The 16298-nt window shown below is 43.1% G+C and overlaps 4 protein-coding genes across 4 annotated transcripts; 2 read left to right on the top strand and 2 right to left on the bottom strand.

Moving 5' to 3' along the window:
• Positions 1 to 333: 333 nt before the first annotated feature.
• On the top strand, positions 334 to 2302 carry EDB93DRAFT_1102647 (uncharacterized protein; the record flags this gene model as incomplete). Its single annotated transcript, XM_041447231.1, has 7 exons — positions 334 to 553; positions 602 to 782; positions 1200 to 1239; positions 1298 to 1370; positions 1505 to 1868; positions 1920 to 2062; positions 2235 to 2302. 7 exons carry the CDS (start codon positions 334 to 336, stop codon positions 2300 to 2302), a joined length of 1089 nt encoding a protein of 362 aa, XP_041309358.1.
• A 5313-nt stretch (positions 2303 to 7615) lies between these two features.
• Positions 7616 to 11661, bottom strand: EDB93DRAFT_1239739 (uncharacterized protein; the record flags this gene model as incomplete). The annotated part of the gene is made up of 11 exons (XM_041451674.1): positions 7616 to 8002; positions 8056 to 8142; positions 8400 to 8483; positions 8511 to 8519; positions 8818 to 8960; positions 9013 to 9039; positions 10018 to 10378; positions 10429 to 10787; positions 10838 to 11090; positions 11190 to 11389; positions 11448 to 11661. 11 exons carry the CDS (start codon positions 11659 to 11661, stop codon positions 7616 to 7618), a joined length of 2124 nt encoding a protein of 707 aa, XP_041309357.1.
• Positions 11662 to 13591: 1930 nt separating this feature from the next.
• Positions 13592 to 14183, top strand: EDB93DRAFT_1082409 (uncharacterized protein; the record flags this gene model as incomplete). The annotated part of the gene is made up of 2 exons (XM_041445682.1): positions 13592 to 13695; positions 13766 to 14183. Coding segments are annotated over 2 exons (522 nt in total), but the record flags the coding sequence as incomplete, so codon positions are not given.
• Positions 14184 to 14826: 643 nt separating this feature from the next.
• On the bottom strand, positions 14827 to 15819 carry EDB93DRAFT_1327322 (uncharacterized protein; the record flags this gene model as incomplete). Its single annotated transcript, XM_041455083.1, has 4 exons — positions 14827 to 14974; positions 15039 to 15325; positions 15503 to 15586; positions 15640 to 15819. The coding sequence occupies 4 exons, from the start codon at positions 15817 to 15819 to the stop codon at positions 14827 to 14829; spliced, it is 699 nt and encodes a 232-aa protein (XP_041309355.1).
• Between the last annotated feature and the right edge of the window lie 479 nt (positions 15820 to 16298).

Here is a 16298-nt window from a genome sequence, read left to right as displayed (position 1 = left end):
AATATCCTCCCTTGCTAACATAAGGCAGGAACTCCCCATGGGACACCGGTGCTACTGCCGCCTATTACCGAGTACAACGTACGCAAACATTCTATTTTTGGTAATACTGAGTCACAATGCGTCGGCAACATCCTTAAACCTTTGTGCTCATCGTTGTCCACGACGAGCTCGAGTATTCAATGTAAATTACATCTAAATGCACCGTTTTTTTGTGCGCCCTCAAATCATGGGAGTCCCACTCTACTAACAGTGCTTTTTCTTTACAGTCTATTACTTATGCATGTGTGACATGTACTACCGTCACTCGTTGATTGTCGACCCCACGTGTTGAACATGCACATTCCCACTCTTATACTGTCCCTCTGGAGTCTGTTCCTCCACCACTCTACTCAGTGCTCAATGCATGCATCCAAGCGACGGAAGGGTCTTTCTCGCAAAGTTCATGTCTCTGGCTTCAGCTATACTGGAGAACAACACAATGAAGTTTTATCCCAGGCAGCAGTGGCCCGCGAACGCACCGCAGGTCAAGAACGCTACCGTCTCAACATTACTGGTACCTTCTTTCTTTATCTGTCTTACTCTATGCTGATCTTCTTCTCAGGTCTTAGTCAAGATACCCTCAATGTCCTTGGTGAAATACGCACTGAACTGCCTCATGAAGACTTTATAGCCACGGACGCCATGGACCACGATGGGCAAAACGGAGACTGGGAACCCATACCTGAGTCTTGGAACAAGGACGAGACGATTGTGCATGCAATTCGCGACTTTGTTGATCACCGGTGAGTATTTTCTTTATGCTGGATACTGTAGTGTTGACACTGGCCAATAGCTGGAACTATCGAGTGTGCAAAGATACTAGGACTTGGCGAAGCCACCTTGATAGCTTGCATGCAAATTGGACGCCTATCCTTCCCCTTCTCGCCGATGCATTCCTGCACTGGAAGGCATCAAACTCAGCTCCCCCTCTGACTACACTGCTGTCAACTGAACACTGAACATGGCTTTACCATCGAAGTCGTCGACCTTTTCACTTTGGAATCACACACATTCATCCCACGTGAGGACGACATCTTGACATCTGTCGCACTCGTAAACGCTGGCTATGTTGGTCATGTCCCACATACTCCCTCACTTGTATTTTCTCTCCATACATTGGAACATTACTGACTTGTTCGTTCACGCAAACCTTCATTCAGTGTAGAGGCCTTTAGCAAAGTAATATGTGACTCATACAAGGTATGTAGTCCTTCATTTTTGTCACACTAATCTTAATGTCATTACAGGTACCTTACAGATGACATTATCGCACAATGTTAGCGGGCGCATTCGACATCTACTTAACTATGGTCCACTCCATCGAGAAAAAGGTCAATGTCACCCTTGGTCATGATACCCTGAACTGGCAGGGTCCTTAATGCCTGCCCTCCATGTGCCTATGCACTCGAGGATGAATCACCTCTCACATTCAATCGCATGTTCATCATTGATGGCGGGAATTCAGCAAAAAGGATGCTACAAGTAGGTGATCGTCAGCGTGGAGATATGAGGGAGTATGCCAACAGCGACTACATGCTTCCTCAGCCTTACGTCAATCAGTTCGCAAATGAAGTTTGGTTGCAACCAATGCCTGCGGACACTTCAGAGCCTGAGGATGTTGTTCCTGCTATTGGGAATGACGATGATGCTGACACCGAGGACTCATCACGACAAGTAATGTCTTCCGATTGCAGCAAGAACTGGAAGGCTGCCGCCGGTGAAGAGAAGAAACAGATGTGGAGTATTTTCGATGAGACTGGCCTCTTTGTTGCTGCCTGTCGTCATGGCCTCCTATTGTGGGTGACTGACATGGTGCGCAGTGGTGAACTGTAAGTATTTCATTTGTGATATATTATTTTTATTTACTATAATACCAACAGTGCAAAGTACCCTCTCGCCATCATTTCCAAAATTCTCGAGGTTCTTGGTGAGCACAATCTTGGGGCTTACGACATTGGCTGTGGATTCGCATTGACTATCAGCTCGAGTAGCCTTGGGGAAGCATTCAAGAAGCAAGGATGCCGTATGTGTGTGGACACATTCCATGGCTACACGCACAACTTCGCATGTCAAACAAAGAACCACCCTAACGGCATCCAGGGCGCAGGTCTTGAGGATTTCGGAACCATCGAACACTTCTTCAGCGTGTCAAATGCCATCGGCCCCATCATTTGCTATGCGAGTCCCTACCGTAGACATGTCTTCCTCAACTTATTCTTCAAACAATGGGATGAGGACAAGTACCTCAACCTCGCTACCATGATTTTTAACAACTATAAGCAGGCGCTCGGTATCTTGGCCTCGGAATCAATTGCACTTGATGAAGCGAAGAGGTCGCTTAGCATCAGTGATGATGATCTTGAGAGTTGGCATGCCGAAGAGGTTGACTATTTCGCAAATGTTGGCAAACAGTCCACATGGGATGTGCACGCTAAGGTGTATGTGGAGCTCCTTCAAAAATTGAGAGACACGGTGTCCTGCATGATGTGGGAATCATGCATGGACATGAATACTAGGTGACCCTCAAAAGATAAAGTCTGTTAGCTTAGTCCTCAGACTAGTCAACCCATACCTTGGTTTCAAACCATGGTCCATATTTCCAGTTTTCCCCAAGTTTCATGATCTGAATATGTTTTGACGGAAAAAGTCTAATGTGAGATGGGAATCACATCTAGACCTAGTTGATGTGAGAAGGGAAATGAAGGTTAAGGTATAGCCTTGCCTTTGGCTTATTCACTTTGGCTAGAGAAAACCATAGAGAAAAGTACAAAGCCTATAAAAAACCTATCCAAAAAGACCGTGTTTCAATTCCTGCCAACTGTCTTATTTTTTGCTACCTACTTTTCTCTAGTGTTTCTTTACTTTACTTTTTCATTAGGATGCTTTGACTCACCTGACACTTCATAAAATTGTACCCATAGGGTATGATGTCATTATGATGTCATAAGACTCCACAGATACTCCTGCAGGTATTCTGTTGAAAGATATTATGTCATCAAGCTCTAGATTATTCTACTCCACAATGACATCATCCATGATGTCATTTCCTTCTAGAATATTCTGCTCCACAATGACTCACTCTGACTCACTCATGGAAGGTTCTGGAATCTTTTGCTCCACAATGATGTCATTCTTGATGTCATTATGATGTCATTACTCCACATTCCAGAATGTTCTGCTCCACAATGATGTCATAGCTCCATCTTTCACTTGTATTTTATTCTTTTATTGGGTTTGACCCAATATTTTGATTGGTCCTCCTTATTTTTTATTGTTTGTGAACCTAGGTTACTTTCCCACACAAAATGTATATAAGGAGAGCCCATTCTCCCCCCAAAAAATATGATCTCCCATTTGTAGCAATCTGCCTCTCAGATATTTCACTTGCAAAGTTAGTCCCTTTGAAGTGAGACAAGTGCAGGGAAAAGAATTCCCTTGAGATTATAAGTTTCTTACCTTAGAAACTTATTAGTGCCATAGACCAAGCATTCTTGGTCATATATATTGTCTTTGAGACTCCTTTGTCTCATTGCTCTGTGCCCTTTGACTAAGCGATCTTAGTCATCTATCATATTGTTGAGACCACGTCTCACTAGTAGTCCCATAGACCAAGTGATCTTGGTCAAGTTATAGTCCCCTTTGTTCAAGCGATCTTGAACATATATCGTATATTTAAGATCATTGTCTCACAGTCAGGTGTCCATAGACCAAGCAATCTTGGTCATATTTCGTATATTTGTAGACCACGTCTCACTAGTTCCAGTATCCAAGTCCAGAGCCTAGAAGGAGATTTCCTAGGCAAATACATTCCAGAAACCGAATTACGTGTCTAGAAGCTTATTCCTAGACAAGAGATTTGAGTTTCAATAAAGAAAAGTAAAGCTCCGGCTAGGTTGATCTTGACAAAGATTAGTTTAGCGAGCCTCCCAAGAACTCACACGTTATCTACCACGAAATAGGAAAAGTCGTAGACCGTGTTAATTGAGGACTGGCAAGCAGTCTTATCCAAAGTGTAATTGTGGTGTCATTACATTTACACGACTTTATATAAGACCCTCGGTTATTAAGACAGCGCGTCTACAATGCAACGTGTTGATGACATGTTGAAGAAGCCTGGGTATTGATTTTTTCAGTTTGGAGTGCTGGTAGATGATGCTCGAGTCAAAGAAATCCTCGATGATGAATCATACATTCCGATACGTGTAAGGTAGTCCTAAGTACTCATTATGCAAATGACTGACAACTGGTTTTAGAACACTTTTTCAGAGCAATTTGAGAAACATGGCCTCAATATGTTCAAGCTATGGGTGGTCGATCAGCTTCACAAATTTGAGATAGGATCTTGGAAAGCTTTATTCACCCATCTCATGTGAATCATTCATGCTGTTGGGGGAACCACAATTCAAAACCTCAATGAGCGGTAAGATGTTTGATTTTGAGGTTTTATATTAGGTCTCAAAAAATTTATTTTAGGTACCAAGCAATGCCTACATTTGGGAGAGGGACCATTTGCCATAAAGAAACTTGCTGCCCACGACTTTGAGGATCTATTACAAGAAAGTAGTTCATTCAGCCTTACAAATTGCCTCACAGTTTGACCCAATTCTATAGTGCGCAATACCTGTATTCAAGGGCCTGCTGCCAAAGGAACACAATGTCATTGTGCTTGACATGCTGTTTGATATCTAGTTGATGCATTCTTGTGAGTTGAAACATACTGCCATCTCCGAGGACTTGACTTTATCGTCTACAGCGTTGTATATTTTTGTGGATACAGTCTCCGGTAGTGCGGATATATCGTTTACAGTGCTGCATACCTTGCTCGCATTCACTATTGTAATACTGTTGGTTCCCCGAGGCGAAATGCATCGATGCGAGGAGATATCCACGGAACAATCCATGGGTTGAATATTATCCTGTCCGATGAGCGCGAGGGACATGATGTAGTAGAATAACATGCGGAATGAGTGAGACATACCATAGGATTGATGGCTACTCTTGACTGATCATAGTGAAGTGCGAGACCACTAGTAGAGCTTGATGACATTTGAAGATTACTACATGAAACCATTGAGACATCGACTGCATCCAAAAGACTGCTGAAGATCCTCTTCAGACGCGTAGCCCTGAAATGCCCCACAAATATCATGTTCCTGACAGTTGGTTGTGTGATAGGAGCCCCAATCAACTTTTATCCCAAATGTATGTGAAACTACATATGCATACGGATGACACACTGGATTTTTTCGACACAGCTATCATTGTACTTAGTCAGTCTGTCCAAAAATTTGCGAAGACCACATGCAATCACTACCATACCACTGAATTCCCTCATGAACACGCAGCATGAGGACGACGTGAGGCAGCACTGACTGCTAAACAACCGCAGCTGCATACAAAGGGAAAGGAGAAGGCTGGTCCGAAATTCAAGCCTCTCAATCTTTCAACTTATAAGTTTCATGCACTCGGAGATTATGTTGATATGATCCGGTGCACTGGTACCATGGACAACTATAGTACACAGCCAGTAAGTATATTTTCACTTGAAGAGTTCTAATATCAAATTCATGTTTGTATTATTCGGGTGAGCTGGAATATAAATGAGCCAAGTGCTGGTATCCAAGAACACCCAAAAATCAGACTATGGTCGCTACTATGATGCACCTTGAAGCTCGAGAGTGTATCATTGGTAAGATCAATAAACAACAAGAGGAAATAGTACATCCCCCAATGCAACAGGTGCCACGTGAGCGCACATCTCCTGCCTTGCATTACCATATCTCAAAAGATGCAAAAAGCTTATATGATGGCTCAGCGAACTCACAGGAGATCCGGCAATTAAGGTAAGTTTAGATTATATTGCATGAATCATTCTATTAACATGGTGCTCAGGACTTCATACCGTGCCTCAAAGACCATCTTCTGGGCCAAATTCATGGCATTTATTATTCAGGGGACGAGCAGGAATTCTCCAATGATGACGGGAGCCAGATTGTTCTCGCTAACAACCAGCTTTTTGAACACAGTGTCCTATGGATCAACTACACCACTTACAACCTTCGGAGGGAACAAGACTCAATTAACCCACGCACTCATGCTGACATCATGATGTTGTCACACAAGGATGATGATGATCGTCATCCGTACTGGTACGCTCGGGTGGTGAAGATTTTCCATGTTAATGTTTGGTATTATGGTCCGAGTGGTAGCAATGCACAAACACCGACATGCATGGACATAGTTTTTGTGCACTGGTTCAGCCACGACACTCCTTTCAAAGCTGGTTGGTCAGCAAAATAACTCCATCGCATTGGTTTTTTCAAGTGTGACGATCTGGATAGCTTCGGCTTTGTTGATCCAAACCAAGTGATTTGTTCTGTCCATTTGATTCCGGGATTCGAACATGGGCACACTGACACCAGACTCGCCCCCTCGTTTGTACGTCCAGCAGAGGATCATGATCAAGATTTTTTGTATTTCTATGTTAATCAGTATGTGTTTTCTATCTAATTGGGATTGCTATAGACTGATTTAATGTAATAGTTTTGTGGATCGCAATATGTTTATGTGCTTCAGAGGAGGCGGTGTTGGTCACCAGGTCACATGAGACTGGGATGAATTCTTGCGGACTGACAGTGCTATTGCCATTGATGATGATGAAGACATGCAGTTTGATTTGGGAGAAGCAGTCGACAACGATGACAAGGTTGGAATCCAGGTTGGTGATGAGGATGATGAGGAGGTTGACAGGGAGGAGGATGGTGAAGAGGATAATGAGGAGGATGAAGAGGATAATGAGGACAGAGTTGATGATGGAGATCAAATTAGGGCTGACAAGGGAGAGGAGCTTGACAACAACATTCTCGCACAAGAGGGATATGGAGCTTTGTAATATCACATTTGAGACTCATACTTATCACACTTGATCATGCTTAGGACACATGCTAAGGGAATATCAGGTGCAGATGGGACTTATAGCAGTATATCATTTGAATTTAAGTATAGTGTACTGTAGAGATATGCACTTAGCTTCAACATCATCTGGGTGTGACCAATTGAACCTTAGCTTCGAATCAGCACCACTACCAGCTGCTGTCAGCAAGAGCTCACAGTTGATGGTGATGAAGAGAATTTTGGTCATGTAAAGCGAGATGCATGGCAAATACTCAGTACAAGAATTTTTGGGAATATTTTTGCATTTTTTTTCATGTTTTACCATGTGTCACAATTTACCTTTGATGACTTCAATTTTGTGCGATGGTCACATGAAATAGCTTTGATTTGTTGGACGTGTGATGCTGTGACGAAGCTAAGTGCATATCTCTACAGTATATATGAATCTGCGATGGCTCAATGAGCTTGTTTTGTTGACAGGCATTTGAAGTGGACTATATGCATTGCATAGAATATCAATTAGGCATCAACCTTAGCATAGTATATCAGGATGTTATCATAATGACAGAAGACATGGGAACAAGGCTAAGCTACTAAATACTTGACATCATGATGATCGAGCACTGGCATCATCGTCTCAGACCCCATAACCCATGACCCATAAAATCTCATGACCATCAGCCTAATAAGGTAATACCTGTTTTCTGGACTTTTGGTGATGCAGAGGGATCTGGGCATCGTAGTCCATGGGGTCATCTAGTTGGGGTGCATCACCAGATTTCTTCAAAGCCTTCTTCTGCTTCATTTGCTGTACGGCCATTTCCTGAACCTCTGCCACATTCGTAACTCTCAGTAGTGATTCACGGAGCATCTTGGGAATTGCAAGATGGATATGATTGTAGTTATGAATAGAGTAAGTGTTGATGAAGTAGTGTGGAGTTGCCTTGTGCTGAATGATACGTTTCATATGAGACGTCTCAAGCCGTTCTTGGCGCACAGGTTGCAGGAGGGTGTCTGTACACTGTGAATCAATGCAGTTGTGTTGGAGATTAATGACACATATGATATTCTATAGCGTGCAAGGATCAGAACATTACACACAATCATAGGATATTAACTTACCGCTGCCATTGTGACAACCTCATTGTCGGTCAGTTTCAGACAGGGTAGATGGACAGAAGCATGCAAAGTGTCTGCAAATGAAAAGAGCTGGAGAGCTGTCCCGAGTACCTTTAACAAACCATTATTCTTTCCTAAATCTTCCTAAGTGTCAATACACAGCGCCTAAGATAAACCCTAACCCTACTGTGAAAACATCTACCAATTCCGAAATCCCCTTAGTGCCCACAACACGTGTCTTCAATGTGACTGATGAAGAAGACGAGTTCTTTGATTGTGAATAGATTAGATAAGATAAGATATGGTCACGTGATGTTTCTTTAATATTCTACAATGTTCTATGGTACGATTCTCTTTTCTCCTTTATGATTGGCTAGTAGTTGTATCTCAGTTTCTATCTCAGTTTCAATAGTTGTATATAGGTGGCACGTCTTGGTCGATAGTTCCTTAGTTCAAACCTCTTGTATCTACATCATTGTAGCAATCCAAGATGTCCTTGCTCATTACCTCTGTTGTGATAACCTTAGTCTGAGTCCTAGTCTCTGCCCAGCATTAATTCGTTATTGGGTTGTGACAAGAGCAACATGGACAACAGTATCTGGATTCTCAGCTGATACAAGGATCTCACAAACACGTCCAACACATCTCTAACAATATCTCTGTGTTAATTGAGAGTCCTACTGTAATGAAATTACTCACCTGTCCATCTGTCACTCGATGAAAGATGACATGACTATTTGGATATGCAACATCCTCTCCTCTTACTACAACTGATTTACCTCGATAGTAGACAACACTGGGCTGCATGGTCTTGAGGATCCTCCAGCAATGAGTCTCTTTCCAGGCCACTGTATCACTTCTTGCCAGCTTTCCTTTAGCACCAAGGGAAGTTTGAGCTTTCCCGGAGCCTAAGTAAAAATAATTAGTAGCAATAGAGTGAACATAGTAGGTCAGGTTTACCAGGTATTGGAGTATTGCAATTAAAGACTGATAATCCCAGTAATTGTGCTTGCTCAGTGTAACAATGGTTGTGGCACTGGGCTCGGAACCAGGCAATCCAACACCTATGTCCATACCATTCCCTGACCTCCCTTGACCTTCTGCAGGCAGTTCTTGTGTTCCAAGGCCCATCCGAACCTCGCGAGTTACCATACCATGTCCTATCCTCGTCCTTTTGACTTTGCTGGTGCGTTTTCCCTTATTCTAATTATATTTTGACTATGTCTTAGTGCTACACAGATAGAATTCCATCGGCATCCTGTCGGGAGCCTCAGAATACATATAAACAGTATGCATCGCAGCTTATTACATGTATACTTGCATTTCTGCTTGCCTCACGGCTTATTACATAGGTTCGGACTTGCTTATCTTGCTACTAGTTTCGCCTATGGATTCCGGTCTCTCATGGAAGTAGGATATAATCTCGCTTGCTGGCTACTGATACTTCACTTCACTTCCCGTACTTTGAGTAGTAATTAGTAGAGTCACCTCGGTATAATTGTAACTGTGCAATGATCTTTGTTCATTCAGAACGATTGTTTGGCTAGACCACTGCCAATTCTGCACTTCATTTATTCTTGAGTTCCGATAGATTAGCGTTGTTCTGGACTTCAGACATTTTGCAAAGTCTTATACTGTTATTCGGCACATCAACATACCGACATATATTGACCTTCAGACAGCTTTCGCAAATCTTGGAAGGCATCGTGCTACTTCAAACAACACTTTCGCAGCTTCGGACGACTTTCGGTCGCATCGGACAAGTACCTCGGTACTTCAGATGTAGTCTCAGAACTCCTGATGGACATTAGAGAGATTTACTTCCAATATCTTGTCTACTCTCTGACTGTATAAGACTTCCCTTGCATTATCAAGGTAGTTCTTTAGGTTGTCTCTTGGGACGAAGCATACTCGCATCTCTCAGGACTAGGGACTCACATTCTGTAGAGTCCAGCCCAGATCTACTCTTTACATCGGGGTGTTCATCAAGATATCCTAGAACTTGTGCTCCTCCACAGACCCATTTTAAGGCATTGTTATCATACCAATACCCACCAGTAACAATATGCTTGACAATATCTTGATGAGCAAATACTCTACAACTATCACGGCTCAGTGCTTGGTGATTGCTGTATACACATGACAAACAAAATACATGATTGAAGGACTTGTATTGCTCTGTTGAAAATATCACTGCTGGTCCAAAATGCCAAATATACACTGGGAGATGGACCAAGAAATGAAATTTGGGCTTGCTTATGATGATGCTAGGTGCGCACTGTGCCGTGATATTAAGAAAATCTTGAATTGTTTGAGATGACTTTGCCTAGAGAAGGATGAGAATTGAAGTCATTGTATATTTCTACATAAACTTACAAGATAAGGTTCTGTATTCACAATATTTGTGTGCCAGATGAGGACGACAAGTTCTCCTATGACAGTCCATGCATTGAGAACAGTTAAAGGGGTGAGGTCATAAATTAAAAATGGCATCACTTGTGCCAAACTTTTGAAATGTTTTCTGATCAAACTGCCTTTGTAGTGGCAGATATAGTCTGCGTTCAGGCAAGGAGCATTGAGTCCATCCTTATCAATAGACTCAAGACGGACCTGAAATATGTCCATGAACTTCGCCTTATCAAGCAGAAACACAGTCTGCCCCCAGAAATATTTGACAATGCCAAGTAGAATTGTATGGAGAATCTCTGTTGGAGTGTCCATGTGTATATCCAGGCCTGCTAAGAATGTGAACGAAAATTAAAAACCGCTAGAGTACTAAACTAACCTTCCATCCCTAATAATGGGTTAATAGCACCATCGAGCTTGTCGCCTTGCAAATGTTCTATGAACTCCTTCTCAAGGACAACTGTAACTTCAGCTTCAGGCATGGCTTGGGTGCCAGCCACATGCTTTCGGAGTTTCTTCCCAAGATCCACTAACGCACTGAGAATTGAACCAGAAGCAGAATCACAAACACCAGTCGATGACACTGAGTTCTTGATCTTCTCTGATGCTCCTGACTTCAATGCGGTCTCAAACTGTTGTCAGATCTCTGCTGTAGTATTTTTGGGGGTCCATAGATTGCCTGACTACAAGCATAACATTAGCTATTAGAACATAGTTCAAATGTATCCTACCATAAAAAGGCTGTTGTACCCATCGCCAGATGCCTTATATTCTTTTGTCCCGCTGATATCGCAAGTCCTACAAAAATAATTGCAGTTTAAGCCAGTGTGGCTACATTCATCTGCCTGCATGGGATTATCTTCATTGAGGAAAAGTGCATATGGAATCAACAAAACCTCTTTGTTGTATTTACAATCCCAGGCAATGATACCTAATTCAGCAGTGTTACTAAAGACTGAATCAACTTCGCCTTCAACAGATTGAGGAACCAATGTACCATATAGATTCTTTCATGGCACGCATAAGTTCCATGGGAGTGGCATGTGGCGAAGATGTGACAAACCGCACAAAAAATTCCTTCTCCAGCATCTCACATGGTAGGCTGGCATTTGACATATAGATCGCATGGCATTTGTTCCATTGTTTCGATATGTTGCCAGAAACATCATCCATAAAAACAAGGAGGGGAACCATATGGACCATCCGGCCGTTAGACTTCACACACAGTGAATTTGGAGACAGCGACACATATTTAGTCAATGAAGCTGTTGTTTTGTGTGAGTAGTGAGTTGCTGATGCAATGACTGCATATCGATGCACATATAAGGCCACAGTCAAGCTCGCCTGGAGTTGCAGCAATCTCTTCGAATGATCGCATGAACATGGATGTCAGAATGATCTCGCATTGCTCATTAACGATGAATCCAGCCTATATATGAGGACTTTGTATACCTGGATAGATTTGTAATTAGAAGACGTACCTCCATTCGTTCAACTGCTCGACCAAGTGCATATAGGACCTTACCATCTGACTGCTTGCAGGGGCCAGAGTCACTGTCACTCGAATCTTCAGGCAGTGATGCATAAAAAAAGCACTCCGGTACAAAATATCCTCCAGAATTGTCCTGTAACAGTTCACCCGTGAAATAGATCATTTCATCCACATGAGCTGCAGGTGGCAAAGGCAGATCAAGCAACATCTCCTTGCTGTTGAATACTTGTGACATCCACTCCCCACTATCTTCTGGATAGTCCTGCATTGCAAACTGCGTCAGTGGATTTGCATAGTCCTAAAGCATGATGTCACAGTTGCAGTCATATAAAAACATGATGGACACACCTTTGCGATTGATTTAGCAACATCATTGATATAAAATATACTCCTGGAACAAGCTGTCACCTTCTCTGTCGGATCGCCAACAAGACTCTCCAGATATCTATCAGACTTCTTCATAGCACCAAGTGAGGGGACATCACGAGCGCCAAGCTCTTGTGCCCAACTGAGGACCACCTTCTTCTGGGCTTGAGAGAATGGGAGACGTGGAGAGCTGAAAAGGAGAGAGGTCACAAAATGCTTAATGTAAATTTAAATAATGCAATCTTAATACTAGCACAAAGAGAAACAAACCGCTTTCAATGGCCAAGGATATGCTGGATTGTCCAGCGAAACAGTGTCTTCGATGTTTATTCTTTTGTAGATATCATCTAGTAGTGTGATCAAGTATAAAGCCTGCAAAATCACAAAGTTACTCACCAGGGAGCTCTATTCCAAAATCAGGTGCGCTATCATCACAAAGTTCTTCCTTGTCGTTGATCAGGGCAAGCGGCATTGAGAAGGGTACTTCTCCCGAAGCGATAATTGTCTTGAGCTCTGCAAACAATTCTAAAGCACCCTCGTCGAACCCAAATGTGTGGTTACCGATGGTCTTGCTCAAAAGCTCAGATAATCCAGGCTCAGATTCAGAGTGCTCATTATCTGCCACTGATGCAGGTGGTGTGGATGGTAGCACATCAGTAAGTAGTGCATCACAGAAATCTGTGTCCATTGGAAAGACGCTGGTATCAGCACCAATGAAATGATTAGTATGGGCCTGAACGACTTTTTGATGCTGCTTGAGACATTTTCTTTGGGCGTAACGACCATGAATTCCTTGTGTGATGTGTTTTGATATATGTTGTAACTCCATCAGATGATATTTGCCATACTTGAGAGGGCACACGGTGCATTGAATGCAATTTTGAGTATTATCAGAATATTAAGGACTGCGGTACCAAGTCAGTAGCTAGAATAGTACTGAGATGAAATAAAATGCGCCAATACCGTCAACCAAGTCCCTGTTGTTCAGCATCGTGCCAATTTGATATTCGCTATAGAGCCTTGTGACTGGATGACTTGATCCCTTTGAAAGTTGCACCAGTGGTGTGGCCACATGAGCTTTCAGCTTTCAAATCAACAAGTCTGAAGTCCCACGATGCAATGTCATCAATCACTCCATTAACCCTCTCCATTATGACCAACAAAGTCACGCACTTTTTGACCATTATCAATCCAGGGTATTAGTCTGACACTAGAATAACATTGTGAGTGCTTGTTGTTGCCGTCAACATGCTTGCTCATTGTTATGCAAAATAGCCTGTCCATATTTCAGTTTCAATTGCTGAAGAATATGGGCCATTTACCTCCCTAGCTATGAAGGCCATGTCAGTAGACCTGTGCTCTACTCATCCAAATTCACCGTCAATGGATGATGTGAGTTCTAATTTTTATTGAATATTTTGGACCTTACCTTGCGCAGTCAACTCCTAGTCAAGCCAATGACAATCTTTCTTTCCAAGAGGATTCCATTATTCCATTTCTTCCACTTCAAGCCACCTTCAACTATGTCAATCAGATGGAATGGGCCACACTATCAAAGGCAATTGAAAAATGGTTGGTGACCAAAGTAGACATCAGGTCTCGATTATGGACATGGGGATGTGATGCTTTTTGGCTTGCATTCATCACAGCACACCCTCAATTTCCCAGAGGAAAATGGCGGATGTGGGACCCACACATTCCTGTGGAGGGGGCATTTATTAAAGAGTGGTTGGGACGGTCAAGTGACATTGATCCCCTAAAATTAGGGGGTGATTGTTCTCTTCTGGCTTTACTCAGTGACATATGGGCTGAATTCAACAGACATACTGCACTCTTTTACCCTTTCCCTCTCATTGATGTCAATTAACTCCAGGACACTTCTGTTTGTGCGCTAACATGTCTTTGTTGACTAGATATTAGTCTGGATTGTGTGTATACTACTTACTGTGCCAATGATACCATTGAGATGCTTCCCATCACCTGAGATTATGATCTAGATAGTCTGTCTGTTCATGCTTTCATGGATGCAGTGGTTGCAGTGTACGCGCACAAATGTAAGGAATTGACAATAATACAGGTGGCTTAGATATTTGCACCAGCTGGGTCACAGGTCTATCACAGTGACTGGTCTTGATATATCTGACATATGTGTAGTGCTGCCGTGGTCCAGTTCGGTCCAGTTCAGAGGGTCTTCAACAAGAACCGACCGCAAGCAAACCAGACCGGACCATTGAGAACGGTTCTCAATGGTCTGGTTCGGTTTTTTTGCGGTCTGAACTTGAACCGAACAGAAAATTTTTCTGTAGGGACAGCAAAAAAAATTGATGAAATACTAGTCTACACATTGAGTAACTACTCTAATAACATTTGTGCGTACTCCTCTGCCTCTGTAGCTGCTGAAAGATGTCCATTACAGTAAGCGGCCTTCATGAAAATGATCAGCCGTGTGAACTCACTCCCAGGGGACTGGATTGGGGAGCAGCCGCCAAAAATGCAAATAAAGGGCAAGTCTATTTTGCGGTGTCGGCAACAGTTGTGGTAGGGGAAGGTGCAGCAGTAGGCTTTGGGATCGTGCTTGCAGGCTTCTTGCCAAAGTCAAACTTCAGTGGTGCAGGTGTGGATGGGGCAGAAGTTGGGGCAGCATTGCTTGAAGTGGTACTAAATATTGATGGTGGGTTAGCTTGTGTCGATGTAGATGTTGGCGTCAAGGAAGGTAGTACACTGGGTTGGTTTTGCGAAGGGGAATGGTGCTGGTTTGCCAGTTTCTGTGCTTGATGCTGCTGGTGCAGAGAAGGGATTGGTGGATGTGGAAGTAGGTGCAGCAAACAGCGGCTGTGCGGGCATGGGACCAAAAGAAAATGAAGGAGCTGCAGGTGCAGGCGTTGACGGTGCAATTGGCTTAGCGAAAAAGTCCGGTATGGAGGGTGTAGATGACGTGGTAGGTGCGGTGGTGGTGGTTATTTGTGGAGTAGATGGGTGGGAATAGGCTGGGTTTATTGGCAACAGGAGCTGAGGGTACCTGAAGTGTAAGGTTAGTATCAAGTCAAAAACTTCAAAACAATTTAAATGAGACAGTCGATAGGAAGATGGCTTTCGCCAGTGACAAAAAGGATGCACACACATAATTATAGAGCCTGACTCAAATGAGATTTTTTTTAAAAAAAAATTAAATTCAGATGCACATACCTGTAATTTGTGGGTGGACAACGGCAAGATGGAGCTGAGTGATGGTTCAGTCTGGATGATTGGTGGGACACAAATCAAAGGTGCCTTGAAAAAGAGAGATAGAAAGTCATGTGAGAAATTGATTGATTAGTACTTACCTTGAAAAGGCTGAAGGTAGCCTGATTAACCAATAGTGCAAATCCCGAAGACAGCAGTTTGATGTGGAGACCGACTTTGTCGCAGTCGCAGTCGAAGTTGAAGTCGATAATGGTTTGGAATGGTTTGGCAAGGCCGAACCAGAATGGGACCGTTCGGGAAGACCTAGAACTGAGAACCATTTTCCAGTCCGGTTCTGGCTGATGTGAGAACCGTGGACCGAACCGCAGAGAACCGGACCAAAAGTCCGGTTCGAACCATGGTTCTGGACCGGACCACGGCAGCACTACATATGTGCCACACAGGGTATGTACTGGCCCCCATTTGGACAGATTTTTGGCTGTAACCAAGTCACCAGCCAGGATTGGAATAAAACCTTTCATAGACACCATATATGTACCCTATGTAGGTTAAATTTATTATTTGTGTAGCAAGGCCGTAATCGAACTAGTATATATTGTGTTACTGTAGAGATACGCACTTACCTTCGACGTCATCCAGGTGTGACCAAACGTGTCTTAGCTTCGAAGATTCGAAGATGGGTGTGACCTGTGACACCTCAGAAATAGCTTCGTTTCCACCGTGACTGAGCCACTGTCAGTGCCTGCAGCAACAGGCTCTCATTTTCTTGATGATCCTCAAGGAGCACTTTGTATTCAGC

The sequence above is a fragment of the Suillus bovinus genome, assembly GCF_016758785.1.
Source record: "Suillus bovinus strain UH-Sbo-P2 chromosome Unknown EDB93scaffold_16, whole genome shotgun sequence".
Classification (NCBI taxonomy): domain Eukaryota; kingdom Fungi; phylum Basidiomycota; class Agaricomycetes; order Boletales; family Suillaceae; genus Suillus; species Suillus bovinus.
The sequence above is the reverse complement of the archived record's forward strand: the minus strand, read 5'-3'. Positions and strand labels throughout refer to the sequence as shown.